The sequence below is a fragment of the Carcharhinus amblyrhynchos genome, chromosome 20 (genome assembly GCF_965287045.1).
Source record: "Carcharhinus amblyrhynchos chromosome 20, sCarAmb.v2.hapA, whole genome shotgun sequence".
Classification (NCBI taxonomy): Eukaryota; Metazoa; Chordata; class Chondrichthyes; order Carcharhiniformes; family Carcharhinidae; genus Carcharhinus; species Carcharhinus amblyrhynchos.
The window spans coordinates 16,911,534-16,932,244 of record NC_137343.1 but is presented as its reverse complement, the minus strand read 5'-3'; the positions used below and the strand labels follow the sequence as shown (position 1 = coordinate 16,932,244).

The following is a 20,711-nucleotide window of genomic DNA, read 5'->3' as shown; positions in this document are numbered from 1 at the left end:
TGAAAAACTCGATCCAGTTTATGAGACACGACCCCTCCCCCTTCACAAAACCATGTTGCCTTGCTAATACGTCCACTTGTTTCCAAGTGGGAGTAAATCCTGTCTCAAAGAATCCTCTCCAATAATTTCCCTACCACTGACATAAGGCTCCACCGTCCTGTAATTACCTAGATCATCCTCACTATCTTTCTTTTTTGTTGTCCTCCCACGTCTTGGCGTTTTTGCCTCCCATGTACGTGTCTGTTTGGGTGGGTGGGGGGGAGGGGACTACCAGAGTTAGTGGCTTTTGTTTGTGGGTGTTTTATGTTGTGGTGGTCAGGATGGTGTGGAGTGGATTGGGGTATTATGTATCGGACGAGTGTAAGGACATTAGTTGTTGGAACAATGGGGTGTTGGAACATCCTTGTTTATCAAGAAGGTTTATAGGTCATTAGGGTTAGGATTAGGGTCATTTGGATTAGGATTAGATCATTAGGGTTAGGTTTAGGATTAGGGTTATTAGGGTTAGGTTTAGGGTCAGGGTTAGCATTATAAATTCAAGGTTAGGGTCAGTGCTAGGGCTAGTGTTATTAGGATTAGATCAGTGTTAGGATTGTGTAATTAAGGTTAGGATTAGGATTAGTGTCACAAGGGTTAGTGTTAGAGTTAGGGCTAGTGTCTTTAAGTATAGGGTTATATTTGTGTTGATGTTAGAGTTATTAGTGTTAGAACTTCCTGAATTCAACTAATTCAGTATAGACCAGAGAGCACCTCTGATATCTTGGTATTTTACACCAGACAACTTCTGTTCCATGGGCAGTCGAAGTCCTCTGGTACCTCATCGAAGTAATATAGAATCATAGAATCCTTACAGTCCAGAAGGAAGCCATTTGGTCTATCGGGCCTGCATTGACAACAATCCCACCCAGGCCTGCTAATCCCCCTGACACTAATGGGCAATTTAGCATGGCCAATCAACCTAACGACACATCTTTGGACTGTGGGAGGAAACCAGAGCACCTGGAGGAAACCCATGCAGACACGGGGATAATGCCAACACCACACAGTTACCCAAGGCCACAATTGAACCTGAGTCCCTGGTGCTGTGAGGCAGCAGTGCTAATCATTGTGCCAGCGTGCCACCCCTAGATGTCCATTCTTCACATGTGGCATTGACACAGGTGATTCATTGTATCACAGACATGACCCAATCACTTCCTCACATGCTGCTAATCTAGGAAACAGAAAAGAGGAATCCTCACCAATTTCCCGAGGATCTTGTGGCCACTGGAAGCATTCTGCCTGGTCCTACTTAGATCACCCGGCTCAGATTGCTGAGGTTGCAAATTTTCTGATATTAATAACTGACGGCAACTTTATATCTGAGTCACTGAGAAATCTAATTTTTATTTCTAATAAATGGTTTATCTGAAGGTTAGGAAATGGCAGTGATTTCTCAATGATACAATTTGTTATCACTTGAGCTAAAGTTTTTAGTTCCGTTTGGAGCGTTTGGAACTTCCTGCTTTCTTGCATTTTGCAGATGTGAATCCAGTGCCCAAATAATCTTCCGACAGGGAGTTTGTCTCTGATTGCCGCACACATCGCCTACCAGATCAGAGTGAGGAGGGAGAAGCGGGGGAAGTGGGTGTTCAGAGTCACATGGAACCATACCCCCTCACATGTTGCCTCCTGATGTGACTACAGTACGATTGGAGGCACACAGGTTTCTGGTTTCAATCTCAGTCCCCGCCTCCAGTCCAATCCTCTAGCCCCCCCGCCCCCCCGCCTCCCATCCCCCAATCTGCTGTGGTGGAGTAACTGACGTGGCAAGTAGGATTTATAGAAGGGCAGACAGCTGAGTTGCTCAGTGGAGCTGAACTCCTCAAGAAGATGTTCAGGCCTCTCTGCATCATGCTGCTGCTCCTGGCGACCCTGGGTCTGTTTCAGGCAGTGTCCTGCTACAAAATCGACTTGGAGAAGCCGCCAGGACTGGCTCGAGGCAGAGTGGAGGTAAAGCCACTGTCGATGGAGTTATGACATGGGATAAGGTGCAAGTCAGAGGAACGGGAGGGTCACTTTCCCGTATCACTTTCTCGGTTGCTTAGTTGGAAAGATTTCAGTTTCAAAGTCCCAACTTTCTCTAAATGTTCCGAAATTGTGATTAATAATCTCCCTTTTGCAGACCTGCGGAGGGTGACAGTTATCTGTCCTGACAGAGGTAAGAGAATCTCCTGAATGCCTTTTACCACTTTTTTCTAGATAAACGTGATGTTTGTGAAATCGATGAATGCTTTATAAAAGGTGCCTGCTTTTTGACCGTGATAGTTGTCTGTAATCTTCAATATAAATACTCCAGCAATGCTGGAAGTAGCATCAGGTTTCAGCATGTTGGCTACTGCTCTCCAAAAAAGATACGGAAATAGTTTGAAACTGTGGGGCTTAATACAAATGTATTTTTAAAGAGATACAGTAAGATGTTAATGAGTGGGTTTTGATGCCGTTTTTTAAAGACTGCAAATAATAAGCAATGTGTTAGCTTTATAATCATTCATAGTCGATTATACCTGTCCCAAGTGTTGCGGAGGATGGGTCTGGCCACACTGCCACGGAACGCCCCAAGTAGTTGGACCGTACCGCAGCACCTGTCCTTCATGGAGAAATTTTTCTGCAAACACACCTTTGACCACATGGCAATTAAGCAGTGGTCAGCACGTAACGTCCTGGAGGCCCTGAGAGAAAAGGAGATGGTGTATCCTGTCAGATGGTTCCCTGAGCAGACTGTCAGTGTCATCTGGCAGAACGCCTCATCACCAGAACTCACAAACAAGCACCAAGATCTGGTTTGGCAGATCCTTTATGCACACTCGAGGTCTCAACATCACTGCACGCTGCCCTCGAAGCGGCTGCGAAGCTGATGAGACAGTCGCACACCTCTTTGCGGTTTATGCCTTTACAAAGAAGGTCTGGAGTGAGATGCAATGGTTATTTGTCAAAGTTCATCCCGAGCAGCTCGGTGACGCAGGACTCTGTGCTCAATGGGCTGTTTCCGGGGATGCACACCAAGACAAATATCAACTCGCTGAAGGACGCACTTTGGTCCACCCGAAACTTGCTGATCTTCCAGTTGAAAGAACTGTCCGCGACCGAGTGGTGCAGACTGGCACATTCCAAGGTCCAAGACTACATGCTGAGGGATGCACTAAAGCTTGGGGCAGCCGCTGCAAAGGCACAATGGGGAAAGGCCACACTATAAGGCCTTTTAATGGAGGCAGACTGGGGGCCCGGGAACTGCAGAATACCCTCGGCCTGCGTAATTGTGTACCAATCTGAGAAATAACGGCACACAGTAAAATGTGAGGCATGTATATAGTTTTAAGTTTTGAAATGTAATGACTAATTCTGTAGAGGACTGTAAAAATGACTTTTTCTGCAGTTTGCAATGTTTAGATATGTAGGTTTGCAATGGTTTAATTGAGATTTTTATGAATAAAGTATATTTTTGAAATTAAAAAAACATTTATAGTCGGTTATAGTACCTCACATCCACTGTGTTGGAGTGAGTTGTCCTGGGTGCTCGAGAAAGTCTTTGTTTAATCGTAATAAAATCACGGAGGCGATAGAACAAGATTCCGCATAACAGGTAAGATGATAAATATAAATCTGTGAAATCTCAGATAATATGGGAAATAACGTTGATAGTTATTAAAAATTAACCAGATGACCTAAGCGGAACATTTCCATTGTTCTGTGTTCACATATCGTGAAATAAAGTAGCTTAATAATGTGCATCAAACTTTGTCTAATGTACTCTCGACTCAATGTGATTGAAGAACTACACATACTAAAGGTAGGGAGTGGGGTCCAGGCAACAAGAGATTGGTTACTGTGAAACAAATCCCGGGATTAATATTGTGCAGGTAGAGATCAACAGCATGAGTTAATTCTCACAAACATGAAGTATTTGAAACACCTCACACCACTGAATCTTTCATAGAATCACTACAGCCCATTGAGTCTGCACCAACACTTATCCAGGCTCTATGCCCTGCCCTTTCCCTGTAACCACACACATTTACCATGGCTAATCAATCTAACCTACTCATCTTGGGATACTGAGGGCCAGTGGTGATGAGGCGTTCTGCCAGACTAATCCACCTAACCAGTGCATCTTTGGATTGTGAGGGGAAACCAGAGCATCCAGAGGAAACCACACAGACATGGGGAGAATATGCAAACTTCACAGTCACCTGAGGAAATAATTGAACCTGAGTCCTAGGCACTGTGAGGTAGCAGTGCTAACCACTGTGTTGCCAATTGAAGCTACTTCTGACAGATGCACATTTGTAGCGAGTCTTCCAGAATCATAGAATGAATACAACACGTAACCCATTTAGCCCATTGTGTCTACCCCAGCTCTCTGGAAGAAAAATTTTCCTAGTCACACTCACTTGCCTTTTCTCTGTAGCCAATCAAATTCTTTCACTTCAGATAATTACTCAATTCCCTTTTGAATGTCTCGATTGAATCTGCCTCCACCATACTGCCAGGCAATGCATTCCATATCCTGCTCACTCGTATATAAATATTTTTTTCTCTTGTCACCAACACTTCTTTTGCCAATCACCTTAAATCAGTGTTGTCTACTTCTCAATGTTCTTCAAAAGGAACAGTTTCTTCCTATCTTCTCTGTCCAGACCTCCCATGATTTTGAAAACCTCCCGTCAAATTTCCTCTTAAACTCCTCCTCTTCAAGGAGAACAGTCCCAGCTTCTTCAGTCTATCCAGGTAGCTGAAAATTCTAATCCCTGGAACCATTCTCATGAATTTTTCTGCATCCTCTCTAACGATTTTACATTCTCATACATTGGGAAAAACAATTTAAATTAAAATACAGATATGTGGGTTTAAGTCAATTATGAGTAACGCACATAGCACATCTTGCCTCATTTGCAAAGTTGGTCCGTGGAGCTCAATCTTAAGCATTTTCTATTTCATGCTCTAGCACTTGCTGTAGAATTTATTGTAGTAATCTTTTACCGTAGAAATGTCTGTATTCTCAACCTTTGAAATCAGTCCAAAAACAGGAGTCAACGTATATGCTGAGTGTAAAATGTGAACCACCAGTGTGAATAGTCGCTTTTTTGAAATAAGAAATTCATTTAATTCATATTTAAATTAATGTGGTTTAGTGTATTGAATAAATTAATTGTACAAAGCTACCTTTTAACTATCAGTGTTTGAAGCCTCTTAAGTTCATTGTTTTCAGCATCAGATGCAGAGTTCATTAAATTCATTCGGAATCACTTTGGCAATGGCTTCAATGTCAGGATCAGAGTTGGCAATTTTATTTTCAGAATCAACCCTCCACAACAAATCAGCTTCCTCTCTATCCATTCAATTGGATATTTCTTAAATGATCCAATGACAGTTTGTGCACTAATAGTAACACAATTTGATCATGAAACCCCACAAAACTTCAATCAGAGCAGCATGCACATCTCGTTTCTTTTTTTGTGAATCTTTTCTCTCCATCATCCATGATTCAGGAATGGCTTGCTGAGGCACACACACAAAGATTGAACTACAGACATTAGAGCCCTTGGTATAATTAACATTTGGGTGTTATTTCGTCTCAGGCATTTCTTCATCTTATCAGCTACATGGGATCAGAACCTTTTTTATTCATTCATGGGATGTGGGCATCACTGGCTGGGCCAGCATTTATTGACTAAGAGGCTTGCTCAGGCATTTAGCAAGCAACTATATTGCTGTGGGTCTGGAGTCACAGGTAGGCCTGACAGTGAACCAATGGGCTTTTATGACAATTGATAATGGTTTCACGGTCATCATTAGATTTTTAATTCAAATTTCCACATCCCACGTGGTGGGATTCGAACCAGAGTCCCCAGAGCATGACCCTGGGTCTCAGGATTACTAGTCCAGTGACAATACCACAAGGCCACCCAGACGAATAAGTTGTGTCCCTTACATAGGCTGATTCCACACATTATCAATCCATTCCTTCACTCCATCCTCAGCTATCCAACCTTTACCATGCTCATGAACAATAATTTCTGCAGCGATTGATTTTTCAGCATGGTTTTGTATTTGAAAATTGCCAGAGGCTTTAATTTTAATTTGGTTCCACCATGAATCTTGTCTTCTTGTGTCCTGTGATTTTCACTAGGTCTATTTTTGAACTTTTCCACTCCACTGTTCGGTTGCTAGCCATATCAGATTTTGTGTGCCTTTCAGCTATGTTGCCATAATGGCATAATGGGTACTAGTGTTTTGTCACTGTTTGATGAGGAATCACTGGAAACAGGTCATTTTGACAATTTGAGTGATCTTGGCCTTTGCTTCAATTCTAGACATTTTCATTCAGTGAAGGGCTACACCAACTAACTGTTGCTCTGAAATCTTCATTGTCCTCAGGGTTTGATTTGTGTCCATTTTTTGATGATGTTGAAACCATTCCAACAATTTTCTAGGACCCTTTCCTGACCTCAGGATCAGGCCAGTGTCTGGTCCCTATTCTCTTGGTGCATTTGGTCTTGGGCATCTACTTTAGGGTGGATTCAGTCTTTTTCCATTCTTACGCCTGTTTTACACTTACACTGAATTCCCCACTGCAGTACCCTTACTTGAAGAGTTAGCAAATGTTTTAACTTGAAACCAGCTTCATATTTCTATCATTTAGTTGGAATGTACATTTCTTTTTGTCACTTGCCATATGAGATCTGTGTGTGGCTGTGTCTTAAAATCCTCCACATCTTTGCAACACAGCCCATATTGCTGCTTGTCTCTCGCATCCTGCAGTTAAAGTAAGTAAAATATGCATTTATGGGGTGAAAAATCAAGAACACTAATGTGAGTATAGCATGTTGTGGCTGACAAGGAGGGAGTCAACTTGCATGTCAAGGGTATGAGGGGAAAAATGGGCATGTCTTCTACGTTGGATCAAGTTGTACACCTTGATCCACGATAGGTTAAAATTACAAAAAAAGGGGGCAGGCATAATTTTTGATGAATCTGACCACCGTCTCTTTATCTTTCTCTATCTCTGTCTCTCTTGCATCTCTTCTTTCTTCAAGAGGTAGAGGAATATTCCCAATGGAAATCTACTTTCTCTTTGCAGAATCAGGAAGTTGAACATTCAAATGTGATTCAGTGGTGAGCCTGGGAAAGGTGCAGAAATGATTCTAGAAATATTATAAAACAAACTTATAAATTTAAAATTTCATGGATAAATTTCCACTGTTGGCTGATGTTTGTTTTAGATGCTTCCCGCCCATAGGGCACTTAGATTTTTTGGGGGAAAATCATCCCCATTATGTGACTGAGGACTCCACTTAGCTCCATAAGCTGCTTTCACCCAATTAGGTGCCAATGGCATTCACTGATTGGCTGAGCTGGGGCTGTAACCATTACATTAGTGTTTCTCTTTGGGGGGGTCAAAGAGTTTTTAGTTTTTGGGAAATGCTAACAGTCAATGTAGTGCAGTGTGTGTTTTGATCAATTTTTATATCAACCCTGTTGTGTGGATGTCAAGAAAACGAACTTCAGGCTTGACTTTGAAGCCTTCTGCAGTTGGATTAAACAGCACTCGCTGTCAAACATGAAGAATGATTTGCGAGCGGTGCTGATAGCCCATGGAAATTTTAAGAGAATTACCTTCGGAAAGGAAAGTGAAAATGTTATTTTCGGAATAAAATCTCCTTGTGGGAATCACTTGTATTTTTTCATTGTGTAAGATGATTTAATCTTGGCAGAAACAAATAGCTTCTATTTAATTTCTGTTTTTCTGATTCACAGGTGAAGGCTTTTGTTGAGGAAGACCTGCCTCTTTAGTATCCTTTGAGAACGTGGGAATACATGACAGATTCATAATGGAAAGGTTTTATAGATTAGATCTATGCTGAGTTTGTGTTGGGTCTCAGGAAGTGAATGTTAGTTGTCAGATCACAAATTCCATTGTGCACCCTCTCTCCACCTCCCTGGATCTACATCTAATAAAGACGGGTGGCACTTGAATCCCAGGGGGACCAATATCTTGGCGGGAAGGTTGGCTAGGGCTACTGGGGGGACTTTAAACTAGAAAGGTTGGGGGGAGGGAATTGAGATGAGGTGACTGAGAGCAAGGAGGTTAGCACCCAAGTAGAGAAGGACTGTAGACAGTATGAGAGGGAGGTTAGACGGGTTATGGAGAAGGGAAGCGCCCAGACCGAGGGTCTGAGGTGTCTATTTTAACGCCAGGAGTGTAGTGAATAAAATATATGAGCTTAGGGCGTGGATTGCTGCTTGAGAATGTGATGCGGTGGCCATTACAGAGACTTGGATGTCTCAGGGACAGGACTGGGTATTTCAGGTGCTGGGATTCAGATGTTTCAGGAAGGACAGGGTGGGAGGCAAAAGAGGTGGCGGAGTCGCACTGTTGATCAGGGACAGTGTCATGGCTGCAGAGAAGGTGGGTGCCGTGGAGGGACTGTCTACGGAGTCTCTGTGGGTGGAAGTTAGGAACAGCAAAGGGTCGATAACTTTGCTGGGTGTTTTCTATAGGCCACCCAATAGTGACAGGGAAGTTGAGGTGCAGATAGGGAAACAGATCCTAGAGAGATGTAGTAATAACAGAGTTGTCGTGATGGGAGACTTTAATTTCCCAAACACCAACTGGAATATCCCTATGGTAAGGGGTTTTGATGGGGAGGAGTTTGTTAGGTGTGTTCAGGAGGGTTTCCTGACACAGCACGTGGATAAGCCTATGAGAGGAGAGGCTGTACTTGACCTGGTGCTGGCTAATGAACCAGGACAGATGTCGGATCTCTCAGTGGGAGAGCATCTCGGGGTTGGAGATCATAATTCTATCTCCTTCACGACAGCATTGGAAAGAGATAGGATCAGGCAAGCTAGGAAGGTGTTTATCTGGAATAAGGGGAAATATGAAGACATCAGGCAGATAATTGGACGAGTAAACTGGAAGGAGGTGTTCTTGGGGAAAAGTACTGAAGGAAGGTGGCAGATTTTCAAGGAATGTTTGACTGGAGCTCTGCACGACGACGTTCCAATGAGACAAGGAGGTTTTGGTAGGTCACAGGAACCGTGGTGCACGAAGGTTGTGATGAACCTAGTCAGGAAGAAAGGCGTACAATAGTTTCAGAGGGCTAGGAGATGTTAAGGATCCAGAGGAGTATAAGGCTTGTAGAAAGGAGCTTAAAAAGGAAATTAGGAGAGCCAGAAAGGGTCATGAGAAGGCCTTGGCGGGTAAGATTAAGGAGAATCCCAAGGTGTTCTACAAATGTTACTCTTCACATAGGAAGAGAAGTGAAGGAATAGGACCTATAAAAGGTGAAGGGGGAAAAGTCTGTGTGGAACCGGAAGAAATGGCAGAGGTGCTGAGTGAGTACTTTGCCTCGGTATTCACGGTGGAAAGTGATCTGGGAGGTTGTACTACAGGTTTGCGGCAGACTGAAAAGATTGAGTATGTGGACATTAAGAAAGAGGATGTGTTGGAACTTTTAAATTCTATCAAGATAGATAAGTCGCCGGGACCGGCTGGGATGTACCCCAGGTTACTATGGAAGGTGAGAGAAGTGATTGCAGAGCCCCTGGCAATAATCTTTGCCTCGTTGATGGAGACGGGAGAGGTTCCGGAGGATTGGAGGATTGCAGATGTGGTTCCTATTTTCAAGAAAGGGAACAGGGATAGCCCGGGAAATTACCGACCGGTGAGTCTGACCTCAGTAGTTGGTAAGTTGATGGAGAGGATTCTGAGGGATAAGATTTATGAGCATTTAGAGAAGTTTAGAATGATCAGAAATAGCACAGCTTTGTCAAGGGCAGGTCATGCCTTACGAGCCTACTTGAGTTCTTTGAAAATGTGACTGAGCACATTGACGAAGGAAAAGCGGTGGATGTGGTTTACATGGACTTCAGCAAGGCATTTGATAAGGTCCCCCATGCAAGACTTCATGAGAAGGTGAGAGGGCATGGTACCCAAGGGGCTTTGGCCTTGTGGATCCAGAACTGGCTTGCCTGCAGAAGCCGGAGAGTGGTTGTGGATGGGTCTTTTTCTGCATGGAGGTTGGTCACCAGTGGAGTGCCCCAGGGATCTGTTCTAGGACCCTTGCTGTTGTCATTTTCATAAATGACCTGGATGAGGAAGTGGAGGGATGGGTTAGTAAGTTCGCCGACGATACAAAGGTTGGTGGTGTTGTGGATAGTCTGGAGGGATGTCAGAAGTTGCAGCGTGACATAGATAGGATGCAAGACTGGGTGGAGAAGTGGCAGATGGACTTCAACGCGGGTAAATGTGTAGTGGTCCATTTTGGCAGGACCAATGGGATGAAGGAGTACAATATAAAGGGTAGGAGTCTTAGCAGTGTTGAAGAGCAGAAGGATCTTGGGGTCCGGGTCCATAGGACTCTTAAATCGGTCTCGCAGGTGGAAGATATGGCCAAGAAGGCTATTGGTATACTGGCCTTCATTAATCGAGGGATTGAATTTAGGAGTCGGGAGGTAATGCTGCAACTTTATAAGACCCTTGTCAGACCCCACTTGGAGTACTATGCGCAGTTCTGGACGCCTCACTACAGGAAGGTTGTGAAAGCTATTGAGAGGGTGCAGAGGAGCACAAGGATGTTGCCTGGATTGGGAGGCATGCCTTATGAAGATAGGTTGAGGGAGCTAGGTCTCTTCTCCCTGGAGAGACGAAGGTTGAGAGGCGACCTGATAGAAGTTTATAAAATGTTGAGAGGAATAGATAGGGTGGATTCTCGGAGGCTATTTCCCAGGGCTGAAATGGCCGCTATGAGAGGACTCAGGTTTAAGGTGCTGGGAAGCAAGTACAGACGAGATGTTAGGGGAAAGTTTTTCACTCAGAGGGTGGTGAGTGAGTGGAATGGGCTGCTGTTGGTGGTGGTAGAGGTGAACTCGCTGGGGTCTTTTAAAAGACTTCTGGATGAGTATGTGGGATTTAATGGGATTGGGAGTTACTGATAGTTCCATGGCTTGGTAGGTATGGATGTGATCGGCGCAACCTGTGGGCCAAAGGGCTTGTTTGTGCTGTAATGTTCTATGTTCTAATACCAGCTACCTGTTGTAATGGGTTTCATCTGGTGAATTCTGAGCAACACCAGTGTGAGGAGCATCCTAGGAGAGAAGAGGAAGGCACTGACAATCAATTTAAGAGAGCTTCTCCTCAGTTGATGTGAGACTGTGGCGATTGCAGCAGCCTCAGCTGAGATTAAATAACTCCATGTAACTAGGGATGGAATCTGAAGCCCCACTAATCTGTAACATTCAGCCAATTTGGCTGTACGTTTACACAACCACCAATCTGTTTTCTCTATATAACTATCTTTTTGGGCAGAAAATCAAGATAACCATGGAGGAGGGGGAAGAAAGTTGTCTTCACCCTAATCAGAAAAATAAGGTGGGGAGAGAGGAATCAAGTGGAGGGGTGGGGTTCAGATATAAACAATGTGTGTCTGCTGCACCTCCCTACTTACAATACCTGTTTTGGTGACCCTCCTTGGTTCAAGCTTTCCTGACCTGCTGCTAAAGCCACAACCTGGTGTTGAAGTACATTCCAGGAGCATTTCCCGAACTGCTCCTTTTGAACTACAATTTTGAAGAACTGAAAGTAAGATCATTTTAAAATGTTATACTGTGTCTTTTTCTACAACAAATCTAGTTAAGAGATGTTAGCCTCAAAAACACTCAGATCAGGTACAGCGTGTTAGATGAAAGGTAAAGCTCCATTGACTGTGCTGAATACTGTGCCACAGCCCCCAACCACAGAAGCGGACCCCTCAATTACCTATCCTTTAGTGTCTCAAAGTAAGTTTGCTGAGTTGCAACCAAATCACAGTCAAACCAGGGTCCTTCCTGTGATTCTCTGGATAAAATTACTCAGTCTAACAGCAAACCCACTGGGGCCAATGGCTAAGTGTACATACCAGTTAAATGTAGAAGCATTGTGAAGGATCTTGGAGAAGGATCGTTTCTCTGATTCTGGGTGAAGAAAGAGGTAGAAGGTAAGCTGTCATTCAGAGTTAATGATCGAGGTTCCCCATGGTAAGGAGGAGAAAAGGATCATCCAATTGTCATAGGCAGCAGCCAGATGAATGTCAGGCCAGAACACGAGGGGTGGATTGCTCTGCCAACAATACCTATGGGTCTGAATGACATTTCTTGACCTGCTACTAAATTCATAATCTGGCATTGACTTATTTCCCGGGAGTGGATCCTGAACTCGTCCTTCTGAACTACGCATACCAGGAACTAGCTGTAAGACTTTTTTAAAAAATATAATTCCTTTTGCACTCATTTAAATGAGTGGCAGCATGTGCATGCTGGAGAATGAAATAGCTTTTGACCTTTGCAACCCAATCCTGCATCTTGCATGCACGGGTAGTACAACACTAGTTGTGGGAAGTAAAACTCCTTATACATTGAATTGAACCTTATAGTGTGTGGGTTCAGAAAAAGTGCACTGTGCTGAGGCTTGCACTGCTCTTGTAGCTGCTTTGTTAGGTAAGGCTAAATCTGGGTACAGTTCTGGTCAGAGAGACCCCGAGGAAGTTGGTGGGAGGGATTAACAACTTTGGTATTGTTGAAAGTTGGGGAAGGTTATTGTGGATTTATTCTGTTGAATATGGTCATTGTCTGCAGTCACTGTATAAATATTACCAGCCCAGATATTACCTAGGTGCAGTTTGATGCATGCTATTTTATTTTGGGGTATTAAAATCAGCACACAGCCCCACTGTTGAGCTGGTAAGAGAAGCCAGGTCACTGATAAAGTTATCTGAAGATGGTTGTGTCCCGGAAGTTGCACTGAAGAACAAGGCAATAACATCCTGAGGTTGCAATGTATGACCTCCAAAATATTATGTCCATTGGGCTGCGTGTCAGGCTATTCCTTGATCACCATTGAACCCATTGATGATGAAACACATTTGTATCTTAGAGTCAAATGTTGCATTAATAATTATTTAAAAGATTTATGCTTCAAGTTTTTTTCTTTTCCTCCATTTTGCTCCTCTCTTAAAGATACCTATTCATTCTGGGGTATGGAGCCAGAACAATGATTGTTTTCTGTTTTTGATTCAAGTGCCCATTGTTTATATGTAAGCCTATCACTGAGTTTTGGAAGGTTACATGATTATGGGGACACCACAGCCAAATGCTTTCCTTTTTCATCAACCTGCACACATGTACACACACTGACATGCATACACATGTGTAAACACACACACACACACACACATATATATATATACAATAGCAAACAGCTGGGGTAACCCAAACTGGGTGCCAAAGCTCAGGAATGCTGAGGTTCCTTGTGGTGCTCTATATTTGCTATTGCAGCAATTAGCTAATTCAACAGAGGCCACAGATAGTATCTGGGACCACCAGGGTTTGTATGACTCATCTTCATAATAGCACTGCAGTGACCCATTGTGTTTTCAGGATGGCACAATTGTTAGTACTACTGCCTGAAAGCACCAAGGACCCAGATTTGATTCTGACCCGGGGTGACTGTGGAGTTTGCATGTTCTCCCCGTGTCTGCATAGGTTTCCTCCAGGTGCTCCGGTTTTCTCCCACAATCCAAAGATGCATGATTAGGTGGATTGACCCTGGTATATTGTCCCTTACTATCTCAAGATGTATAGCTTAGGAGGATTAGTCATGGTAAGTGCATGGGGTTGGGGGAGGGGTGGGCCTGATGTTGGAGTCAGTGCATACTTGATGGGCTGAATGGCTTCTTTCTGCACTGCACATATTCTAAGTTAATTCACTGATATCATGATTCTGTCAATCTTGACTTGCAAGTCAAATTTTCACTTCTTGTCTCCACAGCGAGTTGATCTTATGCCAATGACCAGGAAAGAGATCAATGATTTACTGTTGAAACTGGGATTTTACAAGAAGGAAAACCCAGATGCCGAAGTGCCAGCCAATTTCTACTATGCACCAATGATAGGTAAACCTGTAAGGCAGCTCAAACCCCAAGCAAGAAAACACATTCAAGCCAAGACTGAAGACTTGATGGAATCAGATGATTTGAAGCAAGATCTATAGACCACTGGTTGAAGCATAATCTCTTATGGCCATTAATTGAAGAGAAGGATAATAACCCACAAGTGGATTGTAAACCTGACTGGTTTTGTCTTGGTTTTAAGCCTAAACTTTCCTATAATTCCACTGCTTCTTGTTAACCATATATCTGTTTATTATCAACACCATCAATTTTATTTCTATTTAACTCCCTGTTAACTGTGGGGACAAAACAGGGTATGTTGGCAGGTGTGGGTGGGGAGTAATTGAAATAATATCTCTCAGTATGTTTTACATCTAAGTCCCACAAATTGTCTCCTCCAGCTTCTAGAATATGTTTGAAAGGCTATTTGATGGTAAACAGAACCGGTCTAGCTAGAACATGTCTGATTAAAGAACTGAGGACAGCTGACAGCAACAGCATCAGCATCATCACAAGAGGGAGAGTTGAAGTTTGAAGTGTATTTTAGTGTCACAAGTAGGCTTACTTTACATTGCTGTGAAGTAACTGTGAAAATCCCCTAACTGCCACACTCCAGTGCATGTGTACACTGAGGGAGAACTTAGCATGGCCAATGCACCTAACCGCAAGTCTTTTGGTCTGCTGATTGGTCCAAAGGGGTCCAGATGAAGGACTTTATGCACAATGTGATTGTGCCTTAGGCCCAGTTATTGACAATTTGAAAACTTCACAGTGGCTTGTGTTGGTGGCTCAATTGGTAAATGTATGGTTCAGTCTGGTGCTGAGCCATATCAACCAACAAGATACCAAGCTCCTTCCCTGATGTGTGCTTATGGTAGGTAGAGTAGTTTAGATACAACAAGTCTGTGTCTCTGGTTGAGGTTGGTTCCTGCTCCTGACCACTATCATGGTTTATTTCCATACCTGTCTATCAGACCAGGACAAAAAAGGGTTGAACAGTACCATACTTGTCTATCAGACCAGAATGATAAAGGGTCGGATAGTGAGACACTACTTGATTGGATAGTCACAGGACACTTGATGACTAAACTCACACATGAAGAATAATCACTAAGGGGAGAGATAATCAAACTATACCTCAGCAAGAGTGAGATGCTCAAGAAAAGGTGGAGAAATCTTGGCTGGAAAATTAAAGCCTGAATACCTTAATAAGGGTTGCTGATTTGACCGACACAGTAATGTAAAGGTTTACTTTCTTTTTATAAGGTGTTTGATTCTACTTCCCCCCCTTTGTTCAAGTGTTTCCTCCACTGCCCCCTCACCCTCCCTCAAGCATCTTGTTTAATGCCAGCATCTAGTAATCAGCAGGGGGAGCACGGCCTTTTCCTACCCAATCCTCTAACACCCTACCATCCTAGCATTGCCTTGGGTGTCCATGTAGAAGAATCAGGCTATCAGAAGATTTAGTGGCTGACTGGCAAGTCTACTCCTCTCTACATGGAGCTAAGTGTATTCCCCACCAAATTGCATCTGTCCATGACAGTATCAGCAGGAGTGACCACCACACAGTCTTTGTGGAGACAAAGTCCTGTCTTCACGTTGGGGATCCTCTCCATCGTGTAAGACATAGGAGCAGAAGTAAGCTATTCAGCCCATTGAGTGTCCTCCATTATTCAATGAGATCCTGACTGATCTGATAACCCTCAACTCCAATTTTTAACTTTGTCCCCATAGCCCTTGATACCCTAACTGATTAGAAATCTGTCCATCTTAGTCTTAAACATATTTAATGACCCAACCTTTTCAGCTCTCTGCAGTAAAGAATTCTTCAGACGTATTGAGTGGATGATCCATCTCGGCCTCCTCCAGAGTTTCCTAGCATCACAGATGTCGGTCTTCAGCCAACTTGATTCACTGCACGTGAAATCAAGAAACGGCTGAAGACACTGAATATTGCAAACGCTCTGGGCTCTGACAGTATTCCAGCAATAATACTGAAGACTTGTACTCCAGAACTAGCAGCATCCCTGGACAAGTCATTCCAGTACAGCGACAACACCAGCATCTACCTGGCAATGTGGAAAATTGCCCAAGCATGTGCTATAGTCAAGAAACAGGACAAATTCAACCCAATCAATTACCACTCTATTAGTCTATCTCTATCATCAGCAAAGTGATGGAAGATGTCAATAACACTCTATCAAGCAGCACTTACTCAGCAATAACCTGCTCAAGGATGCTCAGTTTGGATTTCACCATGGTCACTTAGCTCCTGACCTCACTACAGCCTTGGTCCAAATATGGACAAAAGAGCTAAATTCCAGAGGTGAAGTGAGAGTGATTGTCCTTGATATCAAGGCTGCATTTGACTGAGTGTGGCATCAAGAAGCCCCAGAAAAACTGGAGTCAGTGGGAATCTGGGGGAAAATCTTACACTGGTTGGAGTTATACTTGGGCACAAAGGAAGATGGTTGTGGTTGTTGGGAGTTCAACGATCTCAACTCCAAGGCATCACTGCAAGAATTCCGCAGGGTAATGTCTTAAGCCCAATCATCTTCAGCTGCTTCATCAATGATCTTCCTTCCATCATAAGGTCAGAAGTGGGGATGTGTGTTGATGACTGCACAATGTTCAACATCATTTGCAACTCCTCAGATATTGAAGCAGTTGATGTCCAAATGCAAAATGACTTGGTCAATATCCAGGCTTGAGCTGACAAGTGGCAAATAACATTCATGTCACACAAGTGCTAGGCAAAAACCATCTCCACCAAAAGAAGATCTAACCAACACCCCTTGATATTCTATCTTGAGGGTTACCATTGATCAGAAACTGAACTGGGGTAGCCATATAAATACTGTGGCTACAAGAGCAGGTCAGAGGCTAGGAATTCTGTGGTGAGTAACTCACCTCCTGATTCCCCAAAGCCTGTCCACAATCTACAAGGCGCATGTCAGGTGTATGATGGAATACCCTCCACTTGCCTGGGTGAGTGCAGCTCTGACAACATTCAGGAGGATCCACACCATCTAGATTAAAGCAACTCCCTTGATCACTATCCCTTCCACAAACATTCTCTCCCTCCATCATTGATGAACAGTGGCACAATCCACAAGATGCACTGCAGGAATTTACCATAGTTCCTTAACATCATCCAAACCTATGACACCACCTGGAAGTTCCCCTCCAAGTCATTCACCATCCTGCCTTGGAAATATATCACTATTCCTTCATTGTCTCTGGGACACAATCCTGGAATTCCCTAATAGCACTGTGGGTGTACCTACACCACATAACTGCAGCAGGTCAAGAAGGCAGCTCATTACCACCTTCTCAAGGGCAATGAGTGATGGGTAATAAATGCTTATCTAGCCAGTAACACCCACACCTCGTAAATAAATTTTAAAAAATTAAACTTACTGGAGATGTGTCTACTATGCATCTCTTTGTTCCTGTGATTATCGAGGTGGGTGGGCGACATTGAACACTTGAGTATGGCATTGTTTCATTTACTCAGCAGGCAGCAGATATGTTTTATTTTACCTCCATCATTGGCACATTCATTTTTATGCCAGAGAGGGCAATGGAATGTAGCTTGTGTTATACTGCTGACTGTGCCTTGGGGATTTAAACTTCCTTCATGGGGCAGGGAAATGAAAAAGTAAAGGTTTTAAAAATCAGTAACCTTGTGTTATCAAATTTAGTTTGTTGCTTCTTGCTGATACATTAACATGAAGTAGTGTGCCCACCATACTGCATGTTGCTGTCAGCTGACTTCTACTTCTCCCATTCCAAACACACGTATCTTGTATTTTGGGAAAAAATAGTACAATTTATTTTTAATATTTGTGCCTTTATAAATGGAGGTACTTTGGAAATCAAACCAACATGTTTAGACCTCCAGAAGCTGCCTAGATCAAGATAATAAAAGCAGACAAGCATTTCAGGTAGGTACTTTTTGCACATAAGTACCTCGAGCCTCAGCAGGAATTTAAATGAAGCACTCAGCTGAAAGGTGACCAGGCTGGGAGCAGAGATAGAAATGTCCTGGAGGCACAGTGTGCTCTGTGATGGAAGTACCTACTAGTCTCAGTGTTGTTTGATGTCATTTTTGTCTGCTGGATTACAATAAAATTCCAGTTAATAAAACATCAGCAGTCTGTGTGAGTTCATCGGCAGTGAATGGAAGAGTTGGGTCAGTGATTGATATGTTTCATTTGGGTAGGAGAGTGTGGGAAAATGGGGAGATATGGCTGTGTGAGATACACCTGGTCTCCCATTTCCAAGATTGCGGTGGCATGGTGAGCACTCATAGCACCAAGAACCCAAGTCCTATTCTGGCCTTGGGTGACTTCCTCTGTGAGTTTGCACATTCTCCCCGTATCTGTAAGATTTCCTCTGTATGCTCCGATTTCCTCCCACACTCCAAAAATGTGCAGACCAGGTGGATTGGCCATGCTAAAATTGTCCCTTAATATCAGAGGAATTAGCAGGTAAATACATGGTGTATGGAGATAGGGCCAGGGTGGGGTTGTTGTTGGTGCAGACTTGATGGGCTGAATGGTCACCTCTACTGTAGGTATGCCAAAAGCCACCTTAACATCTTCCAATTACAAAGAAGAGATTGCTTGCCAGTCTTTTATAGAATCATAGAACCCTACAGTGCAGAAAGAGGTCCTTTGGCCCATCGAGTCTGCACCGAACACAATCCCACTCAGGCCCTATCCCCATATTATACCCACTAATCCCTCTAACCTATGCATCCCTGGACACTAAGGGGCAATTTCTTAGCATAGCCAATCAACCTAACCTGCACATTTTTGGACTGTGGGACGAAACCGGAGTACCTGGAGGAAACCATGCAGACATGAGGAGAATGTGCAAACTCCACATAGAGAGTGACCCAAGCTGGGAATCGAACCCAGGACCCTGGAGCTGTGAAGCAGCAGTGCTAACCACTGTGCTACTGTGCCGCCCCAAGTATTCTGATAGAGGATTATAGGACCTGATGGACTGTTTTTCCCTGCTGGTTTAGTGTGCATGTTAATTATTTGCCAGTTTGCTGTTATATCTGATTACTGTCAGAGAAATGTAAAACATGACACTAGGTCCAAGTTTATATCAGGTTCACTTACAAACTTTTAAAGTATCTCTGCAATTACAACATTTCTACATACTTGCTCTCAGTCCAGATTCCAGAACTACCTGATTGATGTCAATTACTTAAACTCTTTCAGTTCACCCACATTCTTAAGCAATTGATCATAATGAACGGACCAACACAATCAAACAAAGGTCAATCAAACTATTGAACACGCTTGGAGGATTTTTTTCCAAAATTGGTACAGCGAGTGAGAAAAGCTACGTGAAACTTGTTGCCTTTTTTAGCTTGATCAAATAGCATCTGGTGCAATTTCAAAGTGTTGATCAGGATTATGCAGCCTGCGTGGGTGAGGGAAGGGAGGGTTCTAAACTCCTTGGCAAAATGGGATAAAACTGGGATAAAAGGTTGACCTAATCTCAAAGTTAAATTAAAGCCCCCTGCCCTCCCAATCCCGCTCCCCTTTCCACACACACACATGGACACCCAGCAGACACAGGGAACATCCCAACCGTTGCACACAGACAGGCAGACCCAACCTCCCACCAGTGAAAGATCAGGCAGTCCACACCAGGCAAGCATCAGAGTGCCTGAGCATCACCCTTCTGCTGGTATCACGGCGTCATTCCCCTTCAGTTTGAGCATATCCCACCCCAATGCAGGCACAACCACCCCCTGCTTATCCATCTTGCCCCCCCCCCACCCTCACTTAAGTCAAACCCCCAATGTGGTTGCAGTGTCTATAGACACTGCCAGCTTGGTATTGTTAGGGTGCTAGGGAGCTAACCTGTTACATCACTCACCACTTGGGGGCTATAGATACCTCCGCACCCCTCACCTGGTCATCATGGCTGGTTTTTGTCTTTGAAAACCGGTAGTGATTTCCGTTGGCATGATGACACATTGGCGAGGGGGGGAGATGTGGGAGGAGGTGGTTGGAGAGTCTAACAATCCTGGAAACAATGGTGTTTTATCTGTATAATGAGATTTAAATCCATCCTTTCTAGGAATGAACCTAATTATGTCACCTGCGAGGAAGATCTAACTGAGATTTCACTGCTGCAAATCCCATTGTGGCCCTTTCACGTGTGGTAGCAGCTATAACAGGATTTACACCCAAAGTGAATGGATCTGGGAACTGTGCCCTATTGGTTTGATCCCCAGTCTTTGCCATAACATCCACAGTGGTGTTGACAAAGACTATTGAGGAAGGGAAAGAAATGCCTGAGTTATAAATGTTATCCGTTGGGTTCTCCTGGAAAGGCTAAATCTAAATGTTGCATTACAGTGTGGGAATGTCACATTGCAGTGTGGAAATAGCATGTTACATGCATGCATAAGTTTGACCCCATGGCCAAATAACCTAGTGACAATCTGGGGAAAATTTTACCACTTTTTTGTCTAAGTGCTTGGTGGACTTGAAATTGGGAGTATTTCAGATCCATCTTTTAGGTGTGTTTTTAGGTGCCCCCCCACCCCACAATGCACACCCTGTCAGCAAAATTCTGAGCAAGCTTTTTGCTCGCTGCAGAAGCCTATGGTTGGGCCTAATGTGCCCAAAAGGCTGCAGAGGGAGGTAGTGTGCAAGTGCAGGCCTCTGATGTTGCACATGCTCATTAGCACTAGCAGGGGTCTGACAAAGA

At 43.6% G+C, this 20,711-nt stretch overlaps 1 protein-coding gene across 1 annotated transcript; it reads left to right on the top strand.

Annotated features, from left to right (window-relative positions):
• The first annotated feature begins 1,825 nt into the window (after positions 1–1,825).
• On the top strand, positions 1,826–18,096 carry selenom (selenoprotein M). The gene is made up of 5 exons (XM_080208171.1): positions 1,826–1,992; positions 2,165–2,200; positions 7,798–7,832; positions 11,545–11,623; positions 13,847–18,096. Exons 1-5 carry the CDS (start codon positions 1,873–1,875, stop codon positions 14,066–14,068), a joined length of 492 nt encoding a protein of 163 aa, XP_080064297.1. The 5' UTR covers positions 1,826–1,872; the 3' UTR covers positions 14,069–18,096.
• The last annotated feature ends 2,615 nt before the right edge of the window (positions 18,097–20,711 follow it).